Raw genomic sequence first — 19659 nt, 5'->3', positions numbered from 1 at the left:
TTCCTGTTTAGGAAGAAAAATAAACTGATAATAAACCATAATGCAAAATTGTGATGTGAATGTAGCCTAAGAAAATAAATCCCCCCAACCCAATAATAAGATGTGAATATTCAATGTACATAAGAAATGTAAACGACAATGGATCGGCCAATAATGGAAGAACAATCAGATGAGGTTTATCAAAAATGACTGAACAGACAGGAGAAGGGAGCAGGTGAGCGGCCATCTATCTGCAGTGAGTAGGGGCCCTATTTGCTTGTTGCCCCTTGGGTCCCTATCCACGTTGTTATTTCCTTAATTCATTGAGTAATAGAAGCTCCCATAACTTGTACGGAGTCTTTCTATAGTCCCCTGTCTCATGTGTCACTGCGCTGACATTCCTCCCTCATACAGAGAGATGTATAGATTGGGAACTATGGGAATAATTACAGATGACGGCAGCGAGTGAGAGTCTATGTGTCACTGCCGAGAGCTCGCTGCCACCTCCGCAGCATGTGGGCACGTATCTACATGGAGCTTATAAAGCCGATCTCTGCTTTATTACAAATACTTCTTCATTAACCAATAAATGACTGGACCCCACCAATGAGCAGAACATGAGGACTAGTGTTGAGCGGCATAGGCCATATTCGAATTCGCGAATATTTGCGAATATATGGACGAATATTCGTCATATATTCGCGAATATTCGCATATTCGTAATATTATTTTATTTTCGCATACGCAAATGCAAAAATTCGCATATGCAAAAATTAATATGAGTACAAATTCGCACACCGGTCTCACACAGTAGTATTAGAGCCTTCTTTACACCACACAAGCTGGAAGCAGAGAGGGATTATCACTGTGATGAGTACTGTGAAAAAAAATATATATATATATGAATATTTGTAATTACGAATATATAGCGCTATATTCGCGAATATTCGCAAAATCGCAAATATGCGATATTCGCGAATAAAATTCGTATTGCGAATATTCGCGAGCAACACTAACCCAGACCTTAAAACTTCTTACCTTCACCGAATCGACAAGGCCTTTCATGATTTCTATAATAAACTATAAGCCGAGCCCTCCCATCCATCCTCCTATGTGAGTCGGCTCCAGGATTTTCTGAAGGACATACCATTGTCTTCCCTCACTGAGGTCGATAGCAGGGCCGGCGTTAGTCTAAGGCAGCCAAAGCAGCTGCCTTAGGGTGCTGGTGGTGGTGGGGGGGGGGCGGAAAAATCTGAATCCCCAGCAACTGGTAGGGGATTCGGATAACAGGCAGCACCCCCACCCTTTTCAGGACACAGATGTCCCGATCTTCTGCTGCGGGCCGAGCGCAGCCACTTTAAATTTCTTGTATCTCACTGTGGAGCGCACAGGCACGTCCCCTGGCGCCCATCCCCACCCAAACCCACGCAGCCGTCGCACCTCCTCCCCCCCAAGCCGGTCACTCACATAGGACGGAAGCAGCACGATCCTTGTACGAATGCGCTAGGCCTCTTCTTAGCAGACGTGCACGTCTTTTAACCGGATGAAAGATGTCAGTGACGTCTCAAGGCACCACCAGAGAGGAGCGTGGGAGAATTCACTCCTCTCTGGCCTCTGCTTGATTCTTTACGCTGGCAGGCAGGGCGGGGGTAAGTGCGATACAATGGGGGGTACGATTGTATAATATAAACTAAATTGTGCTGGATGTACATTTTGGCTCAGCTGCAGAGCCATAGGAAGTATCAGGGCATGATGGGAGTTATAGTTAGTAACTGCAACTCCCAGCATGCCCTGATACAGCCTATGGCTTTGCAGCTGAGCCAAAACTACAACTCTCAGCATGTTTCACTATTTAATGGTACAGTATAGGTTATGGTGCAACATGATGGGAGTTGTAGTTTTGCGTCAGCTGCAAAGCCATAGGCTGTTTAAAAGAATGATGGGAGATGCAGTTACTAACTACAACACCCAACATGCCCTCATACAGCCTATACCTCTGCAGCTGATTCAAAACTATAACTCCCAGCATTCCTTGACATAGCCTCTGGCTTTGCAGCTGACCCAAAACTACAACTGCCAGCATGTTGCACCATGCCCTATACTACCATATAGTGCAATATGCTGGGAGTTGTAGTTTTGCAACAGGCAGAGAGCCTTAGGTTTCGGATTACTGATCTATAGCCTAACTTTTAATATTTAAAGAAAAAAAACGTGAAAAAGACCCTTCCCTAATAAACGTTTAAATCACCCCCCCCTCTTTTCCCATTTTTCAAATAAAATAATGTAAACTAAAATAAACTAAAGTAAATATCCAACCTATTAAGATATAATGTTGCTAATTTAACCACACAGTGAATGTAGTAAATGTCAAAAATACCACTATGAGGAAAAAAAATTATTATAAAAAGCAATCAGAAAGTACCATCTTATAAAAAAAACCTACAGATCACTGCGCAAATAATGAGCCCTCATATATTCCTGCATATAGAAAAATAAAAGTGTTATAGGGGTCACAAATGTTGCAAAAAAAAATTAGTTATAATTTTTTATAATACAAAACCTATATATTGAGTATAGCTGTAATTGTAAGGACTTACAGAAGATAGATAGCCTGTCATTTGTACCGAAAAATGGAAGCACCCAAAAGTGGCAAAATGTTTTTTGTTTTTTTTGGGCAGATTCTGTGGGGACAAGTCATGGTTGAAAGAATCTTCATGGTGGTCTGAACAAGACGAAAAAGAAATAGATCGACTACACTAAAGACACCCCTGTGAGTCACAACATGTAACTGCACTGTAATCCCTTATATGCTCTGCAGTGCCTGTGTAGAGCCGGGGTCATCACTATATAGTCACTGTATGGGGATAGTAGTCTGTGTATAGTTATTCAGAATCAGTATGGTAGTATTATCCCATCACCATATGGTGGTAATGGTAGTGGTCATGATGTGGTGCAATTATTTGTCCCCTGTAAAGTGATGTTTTTGGTGATTCTGGTCTGTATATAATGGATTTATTTAGTATCACTAGGGTAATATTGTCCCGTCACTATACGGCGGTCATGGTTTGGTGCAGTTATTTGTCCCTTGTATAATGGTGATATTGATCTGTGTATAGTGAAAATTGTTACTCACCGAAGTTTTGCTTTCTTCGAGACAGAAGGCAGCACAGAAGGGATATTCCTGGCCTCTTTTATTCCTGGTAGGACCGCCCACCTAAAAAAAACTCAAACATCAATCAGCCAATGACAGACTGATTTGCACAAATTAATTTTATTGGGGGGTTATATGTGCTGCCCTCTGTCTCGAAGAAAGCAGAATTACGGTAAGTAACAATTTTCACTTTCTTCTACGACATCCGGCAGCACAGAAGGGATGCTCGCTAGCAGCTAACAAAGGGAGGGTTTAATCTTGAAAAGCAGCAGACAAAACCCCGGTACTGAAGGCTGGACCTCTTGCCTGGATGTTGAGCCGATAGTGGTTGATGAACGTAGAGGAAGTCGTCCAGGATGCTGCAGTACATATGTCACTTAGGGGCACTTGTGCTCTTTCAGCCAAGGAGGTCGCTGTAGCACATTTCGAGTAAGCTCTTAAAGGAAAAGGAGGATCTATTTCTTCCAATCTGTATGCTTCTATGATGGCCGTCTTGATCCACCTTGCCAGCGTATCCTTGGCTGCCTTCTTCCCCTTCCTTGGTCCCGCGAACTGCACAAAGATATTTTTATATACCCGTAAATTCTCCACTCTTGCTTGATAATTTAACAAAACTCTTTTCACATCCAGTGAATGAAGATTGGTTCCTTCATCTTCAGCGGGGCAAAAATTAGGCAAAAAAACTTCTCTATTGACATTCACATCGGATGCCACTTTGGGAACAAAGGAAGGAACAGTACTAAGTAGGACTCCATCCTGCATAAATTTAGTATATAGGGATCTAGACGACAGAGCCTGTAACTCTCCTAAATGTTTAGCAGAAGTGACCGCTGTGAGGAACAAGGCTTTACATGAGACCCACTTGATATCGGCTTCTGCCATTGGTTCAAATGGAGGCTGTGTGAGGTTCTTCAGGACTGTACTAAATCCCAGGAGGCAACTGGAGGCTTGATAGTTGGTCTAAGGTTTTTAAGAGCCTTGAATAATCTGGTGATTAATAGCTGACCAGCAAATCTTCCATCTGTAAAGGCATTAATGGCTGTGGCATGCACTCTATGCGTGTTAGGCTTCAACCCTTTCAAGTAGCCATCCTGCAAAAATTGGAGCACCACAGGCAGAGAGATCTCTGGATCACCTGTCTCCCTTTTCCAGGACACAAATTTTCTCCCCAACTTGGAATAGAGTAGATTTCTGGATGGTTTACGGGCAGACAATAAAGTGTCTATGACTTCTTCAGACAATCCCTGCTTCTGAATTTAGCCCTCTCAAAATCCACACTCTTAAATGTAGGCGATCGAGATGTTGATGGTACAGACCTCTCTGCAGAAGCAGATCTTCGTGTGACGGTATCTTCTAAAAATTTCCGTTGGACAGGAGCAGAAACCAGTCTCTACATGGCCAAAATGGGGCTATTAACAAGACAGATGGCTTGTCTAGAATTATTTTGTTCAGGACCCGAATTATTAGACGAATTGGCGGAAACAGGTAAATATAAAGACCTCTCCAACTCATAGTGAAGGCCTGGTTGGTCCTTGCTGTATAGAGAACAAAACCTTTGATGTTTTCTGTTTTGTCTGGTAGCCATCATGTCCCACTGAGGACAACCCCACTTGTTTATGGTTTGAGTGAAGTATTTTGGATTTAATTTCCACTCGTTGGGGTTCAAAACTTGCCGGTTCAGGAAGTCTGCTTGATAATTCAACTCTCCCTTTATGTGAACTGCAGAGCGAGAAAAAAGGTGATATTCGGCCCAACTCATCAACCTGCTGCATTCGTTCCGAAGCGCAGGGGACGTTGTACCGCCTTGCTTTTGTAGATAGTACACTGAGATCGAGTTGTCTGACTGGACTAGCACCGGGCTGTTCTTGACAAGAGGTGTAAAATGCAAGATCGCCAATCTTATGGCTCTCAACTCCTTTAGATTGGAAGAAAACTGCAGTTCTTTTGGAGACCAGAGCTCCTGAATCCAGTGACTGTTGCAGTGCGCCCCCCAGCCACATTTTGAGGCGTCTGTTGTAATGACACATGGCTCTAGTAGTCTGAAGCTGTTGCCTTGAAGTTTTTCCTTTTCAACCACCATCGAAGTGTTAAGTGTTTGTGTTCTGCGAGGGAGCTGCAAGATTGTCTGGACAGCGATCCCACTTTGTCAGAATTTCCGGTTTGAAGATCTCTCATGTGAGTTTTGCCCACGGCGCAGCCTCCATGGCAGCTGTCACAAGACCCAGCACCTTCATGGCTGCTCTGATGGTCACAACTGGCGTCTGAATCAAATCTGTCACTCGCTGGATAATAGTGGACTGTTTTTCCAGTGGGAGATAAACTTTCTCGGATGAAGAATCTAGAATCAGCCCTACTTCTTCTGTCTTGAAGGAATCAGATCTGACTTTGCATTGAGGATGAAGCCACAATCCTTCAGAAGACTTAAGGTGGTCTGCAGTTGCTGTTTCAGAAGTTCTTGAGAGGCTGCGATTAGCAGCCAATCGTCTAAATAGGGTATCGTTTGAATTCCCTGAAGCCTCAGAGCTGCCACAATCACCACTGCTACCTTTGTAAACACCATTGGAGATGATGAGAGCCCGAAGGGTAGGGTACGAAACTGGAAGTGTTCAATCTTTCCTTGATGGACGACTGCAACCCTTAGATATCTTCTTGATTCCACATTTACAGGAATGTGCATGTACGCATCCATCAGGTCCAGAGAGATCATCCAGTCGTCCTTTTGGATGATGTTCGCAGCAGACTTTATGTTGTCCATGCGGAATTTTTCTCTTTTAAAAAAGCGATTTAGGTATCTTAAAGGGGTACTTCGGCGCTAAGACCTCTTATCCCCTATCCAAAGGATAGGGGATAAGATGCCTGCTCGTGGGGGTCCCGCCGCTGGGGACCCCTGTGATCTTGCACGCAGCACCCCATTACCATCAATCCCCGGAGAAATTTCGCTCTGGGTCTGATTACTGCCGATCACGGGGCTGGAGCATTGGGGCGTCACGGCTCCGCCCCCGTGTGATGTCACGCTCCACCCCCTCAATGCAAGCCTATGGGAGGGGCCGTGACAGCTGTCACACCCCCTCCCATAGGCTTGCATTGAGGGGGCAGAGCCGTGACGTCACAATGCTCTGGCCCCGTGATCGCCAGTCATCAGACCCAGAGCGAACATGCTCCGGGGACTGATTGTAACAGGGTAGTGCGTGCAAGATAACGGGGGTCCCCAGTGGCGGGACCCCCGTGATCAGGCATCTTATCCCCTTTGGATAGGGGATAAGATGTCTTAGAGCCGGAATATCCCTTTAAATCTATTATCAGTCTCCCTTGCTGCCTGGCTTCAGAACAGGAAAGACAGGTGAATACACACCTTGACCGAACTGCTCCATCGGAACAGGTTCCAAAGCATCCTTTTTCATGAAGTCTTGAAGAAGAGACTGCATCACCATGTCGGCTTTGTTCAAGAGAAACTTTTCTGCTGAGGAAATTCAAGCTGTATCCCTGCGAAATGATCTCTAGGATCCAGCTGTCTGTAGTGATCCTTTGCCAAGCTGCTTGGTACCTGAGCAACCTTCCGCCTACTGTGTCGTGCAACCTGGCGTCAGAACTCTGACTTAGGCTGTGTGGACTATGGCTGCCTTCTTCTCTAACCTCCTTGGTAGCGACGATTGGATCTTTTGTCTTGAAAAGGCCTTCTCCTGTAATAGGGCTTGATGACCTTGATGGGACGAAAAGGTTTCTTTTTCTCTGAGGAAACCCCAACTCTTTCGTCTCCTTGCCTGGAGCCAGGATCTCTTCCAGCTGAGAGCAAATTAGGAAGCCTGGCTCAAACGGGAGCGCACAAAAATTGATCTTAGACGCTGTCTCTCCAGACCAAGGCTTAAGAAAAATTATTCTTCTGGCAGAGTTTATTACCGCTAAATTCTTGGCACTAATTCTCGTGACATCCAGCAAAAAAATCACAGGAAAACTGTGCAGCAGTCTTCAGTGTAGCAACTTCTTCAAGAAGCTCACTCCGAGGCACACCATCTTCTATGTCTCTACTGAGCTGGCTCAACCAGACTCTCGAGGCCCGAGCCACCGGAACTGCAGATAGTGCTGCTTTGGCCAAAATGCACCTTCGCCTTTGTGGACCAAAATCATGACACCGGCCATGGGTGATAGAGACTTTCTTAACGCCCTTATAACATTAGATTCAGGATACCATCTCGGGCCTGAAGGTGGGTAGGGCTCCTGGACCTGACCTTTCAGCTTCTTATAAGAAATTTTCCTATATTTCATCCTCCGAGCGGGTTAATAATTCACTGTTACCTTTTCCTCCCTCCCTGCAGTTTATGTTGATGCCCTTATTACGGTTCTTCCCAAATCCCATAAGGACCCTACTCAAATAGCCAATTACCACCCCTGACAATGTCGGAAAGGTCCTAAACGTCCTCCATTACTTGATCACCACTTTGATTCCCCATATGGTGCTGCTCTAAAAAATGGAGAAGGCGATCGATTGTGTATCCTGGAAATATATGTTAACAGTTTTGAGCCGAATAGGTTTTTTCAGGGCCCATTGTCCAGATCTTGCATATGTTGTACTCTGACCCCACGGTTTACCTGAAGTTGCAGACTGATTGCCCTTGTCCTATTAGAATTACCAGGGGTGCTCTCCAGGGGGGCTGTTACCCCCATGCTCTGGTTATGGAGCCCCTGGTGACCCTCCAATGTAATAATGGAGATGTGAGAGATGATTTGATTGGCCGAGTCTGTTTCCAGATGATCTGTTCCTTACTTACTAAATCCTTTCACTTCTCTACAAAAAAAAATTCAGGCTCTGTCAGTGTTTTCTGAGCTCTTTGGGGGTAAAAGGCGTACTACGCCCCTAGACATCTTAGTGCGGCGAGGAAAAAGGCTACTGCCAGTTGGGGATTTTTTTTTTCTTCTCCCTTTCTTTCTTTGTTTTTCGGCGCTTCCTCTCTAATCCTTGTCCCTCTCCTTTTTCTTGGTTTGGCTGGGTCCTGGGAGAGTTAACATTGGAGAGCAGGGAAGATGGGGAGGGAAAAATCTGAAGAATTAGTGGTGGGTTCCCTTAACGTTAGAGGGATACAGGACTCGGGTAAGCGGTCGATGTTGCTTAAATTGTTGGGATCAGAGGGATTGAATGTTGCGTCTCTTCAAGAAACGCATTATTCATCCTTACATAAATTTGTGTTTACTAACAGGAAGTTCCCAATAGCATACCATAGCTATACAGATAACCCTAAATCAAAAGGGACGAGTATCTTAATTGCCCAAAATACACCATGGGTTTATTTGGATTCCTGTAAAGATGATGGAAGATATATTTTTGTCAAGGGGACTATTGCATCACAGAAAGTGACATTGGCATCTATATATCTTCCAAATATTAAACAAGGCCCAGTTTTGCGTCAGGTGCTAGACAAATTGGAGGATTTCTCTGAGGGGATTTTGATTGTGGGAGGGGATTTTCATTTTGTATTGAATCAATGTTTAAAGTGGGCAACAAATTTTTATTCTTGGTTCGGGAGGTGTGCCTTATTTAAATGATTATCATGCCACGTATTTTGTATATTTTTTCGATGTGTATCGGTGAAACTACCCATTTCCTTTTTTAAGTCATTGGGTATTATTCACAGTAATTTTGTTTGGAGGGGGAAAAAGTCAAGGTTAAAGAAAGCGACACTATGCCGGCGCAAGGAAAGAGGGGGAGTGGGTCTCCCAGAGCTAAGAGGGTACTACATAGCAGTTAATCTCGCACAGGTAATCGATTGGTGTTGTCATAAGAAACTCAAACTCTGGGTAGAGATAGAGCAAGCTATAACACCCATTCCGTTGAACTGCCTCCCTTGGGTTCATATCCCAGAGGTAAAAATGCTGAAGGAAGACCCGATAATTGGTGCTACAATGGCGGTATGTGAGGATCCCTTGGTGAGAAACACGTTACTACCCAAAAACTCTTTGATGACACCAATTCTGGGTAATCCAGTTTTCCCCCCGGGTATAGAAGATCCATTCTTTAGAGGATGGATAGAGAGGGGGAAATACAGGGTGGGTCATTTTAGGGGGGATAGCATCCAAGAGAGCTGGGAGGTGGAGGCAGGAGTGTTAGATCAGGGTTCAATGGGATTTTGGAGAAATCTCCAATTGAAACATTTTTTCAGTCGAATGCCTAAACCCTCTTTTTACGCAGATGAACTAACAAAATTTGAGCACCTTTGTAGTTCAAGTGAACTCCAGCAACATACCCTTTCCAAGATTTATAGAATTTGGTTGGAGAGCACAGGAGATAGTTATCCCAGGTTTGTAAGTAAGTGGGAAAGAGACCTGGGGCTGCAATTATCAGAGGAACAATGGGGTAAGATTTTTACTCTGGCGCATATATCTTCCGTTAATGTACGCTTACAAGAGGCAGTGGAGCTGGGAGGGAGGGAGGATGAAGGGGAGGGTGGGCTGGAGGGTAAGGCTTAAGGAGAGGTGTTAGAGTATATCTAAGATAGAGATGTATCTTGCGTATTATAAGTAAGTTCAGTTAATTAGGTGGCATTTATTTTTGGATACCCCTGAGCTGGCTTTGGTATTTAAATTGGATAAAGAAGAAAGTGGGGGTATAGGTTAGTTTGCGTTTGTATTATAGTTTGTGTTAATAGTATTATGTCATTGTTTATTTTGTTTTCTTGTGTTGTTAATTGTAACATGTTTTGAAACATAAATAAAGAATAAAAAAAATTACCAGGGGTGCTCTCCAGGGGGGCTGTTACCCCCAGCACTTTATGCTCTGGTTATGGAGCCCCTGGTGACCCCCCAATGTAATAATGGAGATGTGAGGGATGATTTGATTGGCCGAGTCTGTTTCCAGATGATCTGTTCCTTACTTACTAAATCCTTTCACTTCTCTACAAAAAAATTTCAGGCTCTGTCAGTGTTTTCTGAGCTCTTGGGGGGTAAAAGGGGTACTCCGCCCCTAGACATCTTATCCCCAATCCAAAGGATAGGGGATAAGATGTCTGATGGCAGGGGTCCCGCTGCTGGGGACCCGCGCGATCGCGGCTGTGGAACCCCAGACATATGGTGCACGGAGCGAACTTCGCTCCGCGCCGGATGACTGGGGATGCGGGGCAGAGGCTCGTGATGTCATGGTCACGCCCTGCTCGTTACGTCACGGCCATGCCCCCTCAATGTAAGTCTTTGGGAGGAGGCATGACGGCCACTCCCATAGACTTGCATTAAGGGGGTATGGCCATGCTGTCATGAGCTCCTGACACTGAACCCGAAGCTCTAAACAAATGCCAGGTGCAGCACGGAGATCATGGAGGCCCCAGCAGCGGGACCCCTGCCATCAGACATCTTATACCTTATCCTTTGGATAGGGGATAAGATGTCTAGGGGTGGACTACCCCTTTAAGAGTCAACAGTTCCGAATCTGCAGTCCTTTATAATAACATCTTCCTCTCTACACAGATACTTATTTTGGTTCCCAGAAGCCGCACTCCAGTCTCCCTTATTTAGGGATCTCTCTTACTACCTCCATATCTTTTCTGTACTCAGTAACTAGTCTAAACTTTACAAGACCATAAGGGCCCTACGGTATATCTCCTGGATCAGCAGAGAACATACTGTTACCATGGTGATACTCCCGTGCCTCTTATATTTGTTCCGTATCATCCTGACTTCTGTAAGTCTCGGTGACCTGAAGTCCCTGCAGAGATGTGTTACACTTGACTGGGCTAGTAAATGCGCCTAAGGGCTGATTAATGGCTGACATGTCTCACCTTATTGGGAAACACCATCTCCTGTGGGGTCCCCAGCTTGAGTTTATGCCCTCCCCCGACTGCCGTTCCCCTCTCTACCTAAGCCAGCCGAGCCTGTGCCCTCATCCGGACCCTTCCTTCTTCCTTCCTGTGGGGGTAGTTGGTGGTGTTGGATTCGTGAGGTTTCTTCACCTTCCTCTTCCTGTTGCCTTTTCCTTTCATTCTTCCCTCTTCTCTTCTTCCCCCATTTCCTGCATTCTTCTTGTTGTCCTTTCATTGGGTCCCATCATCCGGCCACCACCTCTAGACCTCATTCTAAGACCTGCACCGCTCACAGTGTATAAAGTTATATTTAGTGATTTTGTTAACCCTTTAGGTGTTTCCCCAGAATTACAGAAATGTGGAGGAAATTTATAGAAATCTGTGATACGTGGCCCTAATGTGTAACCTGAGTGTAACCCCGGCCTCAGCCATAAAGGAGCGGGGGCGTATGTGAGCTGTGCGGAGGACATCAGATAAAAAGAGCAACAAAGACTAGAAGTCCCAGGACAAGCTGCATACATTCACCACATGGGACCTGTCTATTTCACTCCTGACCACATGAACCAGTTCTCCCAGTCACCTACAAGAGCGCTATCCTGACTGATGGATGGGATTGGTTACCCCCCACTTCACTCCAGTGTCTCTTCCCTATACACAGGTCCATACTGATCAGTCTGCTCCTCCATTTACAGAATTGTATCAGAGCACGTCAGTCGCTGTACAGTTCTGTAAATCAGAGAAGACATCACACCCCATACACACTAATAACACCGCATCACATGACTAATCCCATTATAAGAAGAATTCTAACACAATATGACCAAAATCCTGTGTGTGACCCCGGCCTAAGGGTTATTGGTGACAACACAGAAGTGTCCTGATCCTGATAGGACAGAAGTGACACAAGAGATACAATCAGTAATATTTCTAATGGAAATGAGGCCGAGGTAATACATAGTAATCACCAATCATTATCATCCATAGAAATCATCCAATCATACTGTAGTGTAGAGCTACAAGTCACTACTAAATGATACACAATAGCATTACATATTACTTCTCATTACCGTTATTTACCTACAAGGGTCACATGACCCCAGGTGCTGATGACCAAGAGATGATGTTGGCTTTAGCTTCTGCTTAGGTTTCATTATGAAGTTTATTCAAGGGTTAATTCTCACAACAGAACTTAGAAACATCACATTTTACTGTCACCTGAGATCTCATATTTCCATTCTCCATATTATATTTTTATCATTTATTATTTCATCTCAGTCTCCAGTGTGAATTCTCTCATGTACAGAAAGTTGTGATTTTTGTATAAAACATTTTCCACATTCTGAACATGAATATGGCTTCTCTCCTGTGTGAATTCTCTTATGTATAACAAGATATGATTTTTGTTTAAAAAATTTACCACATTCTGAACAAGAATATGGCTTCTCTCCTGTGTGAGTTATCTCATGTTTTGAAAGATGTGATTTTTGTTTAAAACATTTACCACATTCTGAACATGAATATGGCTTCCCTCCTGTGTGAACTCTCTCATGTATAACAAGCTCTGACTTAGTTATAAAACTTTTACCACATTGTGAACATGAATATGGCTTCTCTCCTGTGTGGGTTCTCTCATGTTTTGAAAGATGTGATAATTTTGTAAAACATTTCCCACATTCTGAACATGAATATGGCCTCGCTCCCGTGTGAATTCTTTCATGTATAAAAAGCTCTGATTTACTTTTAAAACATTTACCACATTCTGTACATGAATATGGCTTCTCTCCCGTGTGAATTCTTTCATGTATAACAAGCTCTGACTTACTTATAAAACATTTCCCACATTCTGAACATGAATATGGCTTTTCTCCTGTGTGAATTTTTTTATGTATTGTAAGATGTGATCTATTTTGAAAACATTTCCCACATTCTGAACATGAATATGACGTCTCTCCTGTGTGGATTCTCTCATGTGTAACAAAGTATGATTTTTGTTTAAAACGCTTACCACATTCTGAACATGAATATGGCTTCTCTCTCGTGTGAGTTCTCTCATGTTTTGAAATATCTGATTTACTTATAAAACATTTCCCACATTCTGAACATGAATATGGCTTCTCTCCTGTATGAATTCTCTCATGTATTATAAGCTCTGCTGGGCATTTACAGCATTTCCCACATTCTGAACACACATACTGCTTCTTTCTTCTGTGAATTTTTCTGTGTGTCACAAGACCTGATTTTTTTATAAATTGTTTCCCACATTCCTCACAATATAAACCTTTCCCATGTTCCTGATCTGTCCTTGTGGTAACAATGTGTGGTTGGTCAGGAGAAGGTTCCCCATGATCAGGTGGATTATTATAGGATAGATCTGGATGGACATTAGGGGTAAGGAGGTCTTCTCCTGAGGAGCGCTCCATCATATCTTCATCTTCTCCTTTATCATTCAGGGATAACATGAAGTTTCCCTCAGAATTCTTACTGGGATTTTCTGTTGGGATAAAAATGGATTATGGGAAATGTATAAAATATTATTAGGTTGGAAACACACATGAAGTTTTGTTGCAGTTTTTGATGGTCACCTGACCCCAGAAAAGAATACAGAGGAGAGGAGATGATCCTCTCTTTAAAGCTTCCTTCTTTTTGGGGTCACTCCAGAACTATGTAAGGGAAGGCTGAGCCACCAGGGGGAGCTATGTATGTTTTTTGTGGTGCTGAACGCTGACCTACGGACTGACAGCCAGAATTATTCTACACCTGGTCACTGTATATATATATATCTATGATCTCCATCAGCCACAGAGTCAGGTGACCAGAGACATATCCCTCTGCTATATTCATACAAGGGAGATGCCAGACACCTGACCATCAGCCTGGCATCTTCAGAGTCATGGCTAGTAAGCAAGTGTCACGGAAGCCCCTATCACCATCTATTGTGGAGCTTAAAGGGGTACTCCAGGGAAGCTGAGAAAAATAAAAATGTCCCAAAGCCACCACAATACCCGTTCTGTATTATTCATGTGGTTTGGCAGCTCCTTTGGCCCCTGATGTCTCCTAAATACTTTTTGCTCGTTTGCAGCACAGACTACAACTCCTAGAAGTCAGTGCAGCTCAGTGTAATGGCTGCCAGCCAACTGTTTTCACTATCTGTGTGCAGGCTTACACTGCAACTCACACACACTGTACAGGTATTTTCTTTCAGACTATCCTCCCCCCCTCAGCAATAAATCATGCTGTGCTCTGAATAGCAGAAGTCAGTGATTAGATACTTAGCAGAAAAACAGCAGCTATGTGCTCAGTTGTGACTAAAAATCTTCACTGCTTTTCTCTCACAGCTCACACACAGGGTGGGGAGGTGTGGTTGTACAGCCAGATCTCTAGACCAAACAGAAATCAGACAGAAATCAGGTGGTGTTGTCCTGAAGGGTGGGGGCTAGTCTCAGTGAGGGGTTTACACCAAGACAAGGTTGATTTGAGAATTAGGTTTTCTCTCATTTCCTGCCTGTAAGTGAAAGCTGAGGGAAACTGCTGTATATACCCAATGAGTGATATTTAGACAAATACATAGGTTGGTGAGAGGGAAAGGATGGGCTATGGGTTTAGTTCTCCGGAGTACCCCTTTAAGGGGTTACACTAAGTTCTCTGCTCCCATGGGATAGTGCGGCTGTTCATCACATCTGAGCCCCAAATCCTGATGCTGCCCCTAGTGTTCTACCTGGAGCATGACAGGACCCATAGATGACCTTGGAGAGGATCTCTATATAGTCACCTCCCTCAGGTCCTGACTATACATAACACAGGGGATCACTGGGGCCTGAAGGGTTAATGTCATGTAGATCTAAGGTGGAGCCTCCCCTGAAGACACCTCGGAATTCCCTCTGTAATCCATTACTACATACCTGGGGTAACACCTCCTGGAAATATTACATACCTAGGACAACACCTCCTGGAAATATTACATACCTGGGACAACACCTCCTGGAATAATTACATACCTGGGACAACACCTCCTGGAAACATTACATACCTGGGACAACACCTCCTGGAAATATAACATACCTGGGACAACACCTCCTGGAATTATTACATACCTGGGACAACACCTCCTGGAATTATTACATACCTGGGGTAACACCTCCTGGAATTATTACATACCTGGGATAACACCTCCTGGAATTATTACATACCTGGGGTAACACCTCCTGGAATTTCCTCCTTCACTTCCCTCATACACGGGTGATGGCCCCTCATCCTCTCTTCTTCATCCTCCACTTTATTATTAGTCAGATCTCCCCCCTGATGTGACATATAGAACAATTCACTACAATACAGCAGACAGGAGGAGCAACAGAGACCCCCAAAATTTACCCCCACATCAATGACTGCAGGACCCCCCTATAGAGATATAGGATCAGCCTCATCTACCTGATTGTTCTCTGGGACATTTCCCTCTGGACAGTCCTGGGAATACAGAGGACAGGGACACCTCTCGGGTGGATTTCTATCAATGACTCCATCTGTAGGGAACACACAGGGAATGAATACATCAGTGCTGGATAGATTTCTATGTTATTAGGTAGTGAGAGTGATATCTATATAAATGTCTCCTCTTACCTTGTGATGTATGGGGTCGGTGATCCTCCATCATGACTATGTCCTGGTACAGATCCTTGTGTCCTTCTACATACTCCCACTCCTCCATGGAGAAATAGACCGCCACATCCTGACACCTTATAGGAACCTGACACACAATGATACCGTCATCACCAGACCCCTCCATTACTGTATAATGTCCCAGCAGTGTCACCTCTCTAATCATCACCAGACCCCTCCATTACTATATAATGTCCCAGCAGTGTCACCTCTCTAATCATCACCAGACCACTCCATTACTGTATAATGTCCCAGCAGTGTCACCTCTCTAATCATCACCAGACCCCTCCATTACTGTATAATGTCCCAGCAGTGTCACCTCTCCAGTCATCACCAGACCCCTCTATTACTGTATAATATCCCAGCAGTGTCACCTCTCCAGTCATCACCAGACCCCTCTATTACTGTATAATATCCCAGCAGTGTCACCTCTCCAGTCATCACCAGACCCCTCTATTACTGTATAATATCCCAGCAGTGTCACCTCACTAATCATCACCAGACCCCTCCATTACTGTATAATGTCCCAGCAGTGTCCCCTCTCCAGTCATCACCAGACCCCTTCATTACTGTATAATGTCCCAGCAGGGTCACCTCTCCAGTCATCACCAGACCCCTCCATTACTGTATAATGTCCCAGCAGTGTCACCTCTCCAGTCATCACCAGACCCCTCCATTACTGTATAATGTCCCAGCAGTGTCACCTCTCCAATCATCACCAGACCCCTCCATTACTATATAATGTCCCAGCAGTGTCACCTCTCCAGTCATCACCAGACCCCTCCATTACTGTATAATGTCCCTGCAGTGTCACCTCTCCAGTCATCACCAGACCCCTCCATTACTGTATAATGTCCCAGCAGTGTCACCTCTCCAGTGATCACCAGACCCCTCCATTACTGTATAATGTCCCAGCAGTGTCACCTCTCCAGTCATCACCAGACCCCTCCATTACTGTATAATGTCCCAGCAGTGTCACCTCTCCAGTCATCACCAGACCCCTACATTACTGTATAATGTCCCAGCAGTGTCACCTCTCTAATCATCACCAGACCCCTCCATTACTATATAATGTCCCAGCAGTATCACCTCTCCATTCATCACCAGACCCCTCCATTACTGTATAATGTCCCAGCAGTGTCACCTCTCTAATCATCACCAGACCCCTCCATTACTATATAATGTCCAAGCAGGGTCACCTCTCCAGTCATCACCAGACCCCTCCATTACTGCATAATGTCCCAGCAGTGTCACCTCTCCAGTCATCACCAGACCCCTCCATTACTGTATAATGTCCCAGCAGTGTCACCTCTCCAGTCATCACCAGACCCCTCCATTACTGTATAATGTCCCAGCAGTGTCACCTCTCCAGTCATCACCAGACCCCTCCATTACTGTATAATGTCCCAGCAGTGTCACCTCTCTAGTCATCACCAGACCCCTCCATTACTGTATAATATCCCAGCAGGGTCACCTCTCCAGTCATCTCCAGACCCCTCCATTACTGTATAATGTCCCAGCAGTGTCACCTCTCTAGTCATCCCCAGACCCCTCCATTACTGTATAATGTCCCAGCAGTGTCACCTCTCTAGTCATCACCAGACCCCTCCATTACTATATAACTTCCCAGCAGTGTCACCTCTCCAGTCATCACCAGACCCCTCCATTACTGTATAATGTCCCAGCAGTGTCACCTCTCCAATCATCACCAGACACCTCCATTACTGCATAATGTCCCAGCAGGGTCACCTTTCCAGTCATCACCAGACCCCTCCATTACTGTATAATGTCCCAGCAGTGTCACCTCTCTAGTCATCACCAGACCCCTCCATTACTATATAATGTCCCAGCAGTGTCACCTCTCCAGTCATCACCAGACCCCTCCATTACTGTATAATGTCCCAGCAGTGTCACCTCTCCAGTCATCACCAGACCCCTCTATTACTATATAATGTCTCAGCAGGGTCACCTCTCCAGTCATCACCAGACCCCTCCATTACTGTATAATGTCCCAGCAGGGTCACCTCTCCAATCATCACCAGACCCCTCCATTACTGTATAATGTCCCAGCAGTGTCACCTCTCCAGTCATCACCAGACCCCTCCATTACTGTATAATGTCCCAGCAGTGTCACCTCTCTAGTCATCACCAGACCCCTTCATTACTGTATAATGTCCCAGCAGGGTCACCTTTCCAGTCATCACCAGACCCCTCCATTACTGTATAATGTCCCAGCAGTGTCACCTCTCTAGTCATCACCAGACCCCTCCATTACTGTATAATGTCCCAGCAGTGTCACCTCTCCAGTCATCACCAGACCCCTCCATTACTATATAATGTCCCAGCAGTGTCACCTCTCCAGTCATCACCAGACCCCTCCATTACTGTATAATGCCCCAGCAGTGTCACCTCTCTAATCATCACCAGACCCCTCCATTACTGTATAATGTCCCAGCAGTGTCACCTCTCCAGTCATCACCAGACCCCTCCATTACTGTATAATGTCCCAGCAGTGTCACCTCTCCAGTCATCACCAGACCCCTCCATTACTGTATAATGTCCCAGCAGTGTCACCTCTCCAGTCATCACCAGACCCCTCCATTACTGTATAATGTCCCAGCAGTGTCACCTCTCCAGTCATCACCAGACCCCACCATTACTGTATAATGTCCCAGCAGTGTCACCTCTCTAATCATCACCAGACCCCTCCATTACTGTATAATGTCCCAGCAGTGTCACCTCTCGAGTCAGCAGCTCAGTGATCCTGTGGATGAGTTCTAGGATCTTCTCCTCATGTATCAGTGAGTGAGGTGGAGGCTCCGTGATGGGGCCCCGGGCCCTGCTCAGTCCTCCTGACTCATGGAGATGGCTGCTGGGGGCCACACACTCCCCCCATGTCTTCTTCACTATGGTGTAATCCTGTGTATGGAGAGAGACAATGAGGGGACTGACCCCAGTATTCCTCCCTCACTACAAAGAGGAGATTGTGCCCCCTGTATAGAGCTCTAGTGAGCACATCTGGAATACTGGGGTCAGTTCTGGAGACCTCACCTACAAAGAGACATCCAGAACATAGAGCGGCTCCAAAGATGGGGGCAACAATGGTGGAAATGTAGATGGAGGGACAAAAATGGTGGAAATGTAGATGGGGGGACAACAATGGTGGAAATGTAGATGGGGGGACAACAATGGTGGAAATGTAGATGGGGGGACAACAATGGTGGAAATGTAGATGGGGACAACAATGGTGGAAATGTAGATGGGGGACAACAATGGTGGAAATGTAGATGGGGGACAACAATGGTGGAAATGTAGATGGGGGACAACAATGGTGGAAATGTAGATGGGGCACAACAATGGTGGAAATGTAGATGGGGCACAACAATGGTGGAAATGTAGATGGGGGACAACAATGGTGGAAATGTAGATGTGGACAACAATGGTGGAAATGTAGATGTGGGGACAACAATGGTGGAAATGTAGATGGGGGGACAACAATGGTGGAAATGTAGATGGGGACAACAATGGTGGAAATGTAGATGGGGGGACAACAATGGTGGAAATGTAGATGGAGGACAACAATGGTGGAAATGTAGATGGGGGACAACAATGGTGGAAATGTAGATGGGGACAACAATGGTGGAAATGTAGATGGGGACAACAATGGTGGAAATGTAGATGGGGGGACAACAATGGTGGAAATGTAGATGGGGGGACAACAATGGTGGAAATGTAGATGGGGGACAACAATGGTGGAAATGTAGATGGGGGACAACAATGGTGGAAATGTAGATGGGGACAACAATGGTGGAAATGTAGATGGGTCACCTCACCTCTCCGGTCAGCAGGTGGAGGATCTCCAAGGTGAAGTGTAATATTCTCTTAGTCATCTCATTCCTGTCCTTGTCCATCCTTGGGGGATCATTCAGGAGAAGGAGATGATGGTTTCACCTATAAAGCTGACACAATGTAACAAACCTCCTCATATAATGGTACCTCAGACATTACTTTTCATTACACTGCTGAGCTCCTCCCACTCCTGTCACATGATCATCCTCACAGGTCCTTCGTCCACATTCTCTTCTAACCTGCTGA

The 19659-nt window shown here is 45.1% G+C and overlaps 1 protein-coding gene across 4 annotated transcripts in view; it reads right to left on the bottom strand.

Moving 5' to 3' along the window:
* Positions 1-11838: 11838 nt before the first annotated feature.
* The window catches only part of LOC130334001 (zinc finger protein OZF-like), a 29770-nt gene continuing 21949 nt past the window's right edge, over positions 11839-19659 (bottom strand). For 2 of the 4 annotated variants that reach the window (XM_056553867.1, XM_056553866.1), the window contains 3 exons: positions 15337-15428; positions 15099-15207; positions 11839-13402 (listed from right to left, as the gene is read on the bottom strand). In XM_056553867.1, the coding sequence (XP_056409842.1) occupies positions 12183-13402; positions 15099-15207; positions 15337-15428 (1421 nt within the window). In that variant the 3' untranslated portion in view covers positions 11839-12182. Of the gene's footprint in view, positions 13403-15098; positions 15208-15336; positions 15429-19397; positions 19615-19659 lie in introns of those variants that run through there. The other 2 variants (XM_056553869.1, XM_056553868.1) reach the window with 2 other exon arrangements.

This window comes from Hyla sarda, unplaced genomic scaffold, assembly GCF_029499605.1.
Source record: "Hyla sarda isolate aHylSar1 unplaced genomic scaffold, aHylSar1.hap1 scaffold_422, whole genome shotgun sequence".
NCBI classification, from domain to species: domain Eukaryota; kingdom Metazoa; phylum Chordata; class Amphibia; order Anura; family Hylidae; genus Hyla; species Hyla sarda.
Note: the sequence above shows the minus strand (reverse complement) of the source record. Positions and strands in the feature narration are given on the sequence as shown.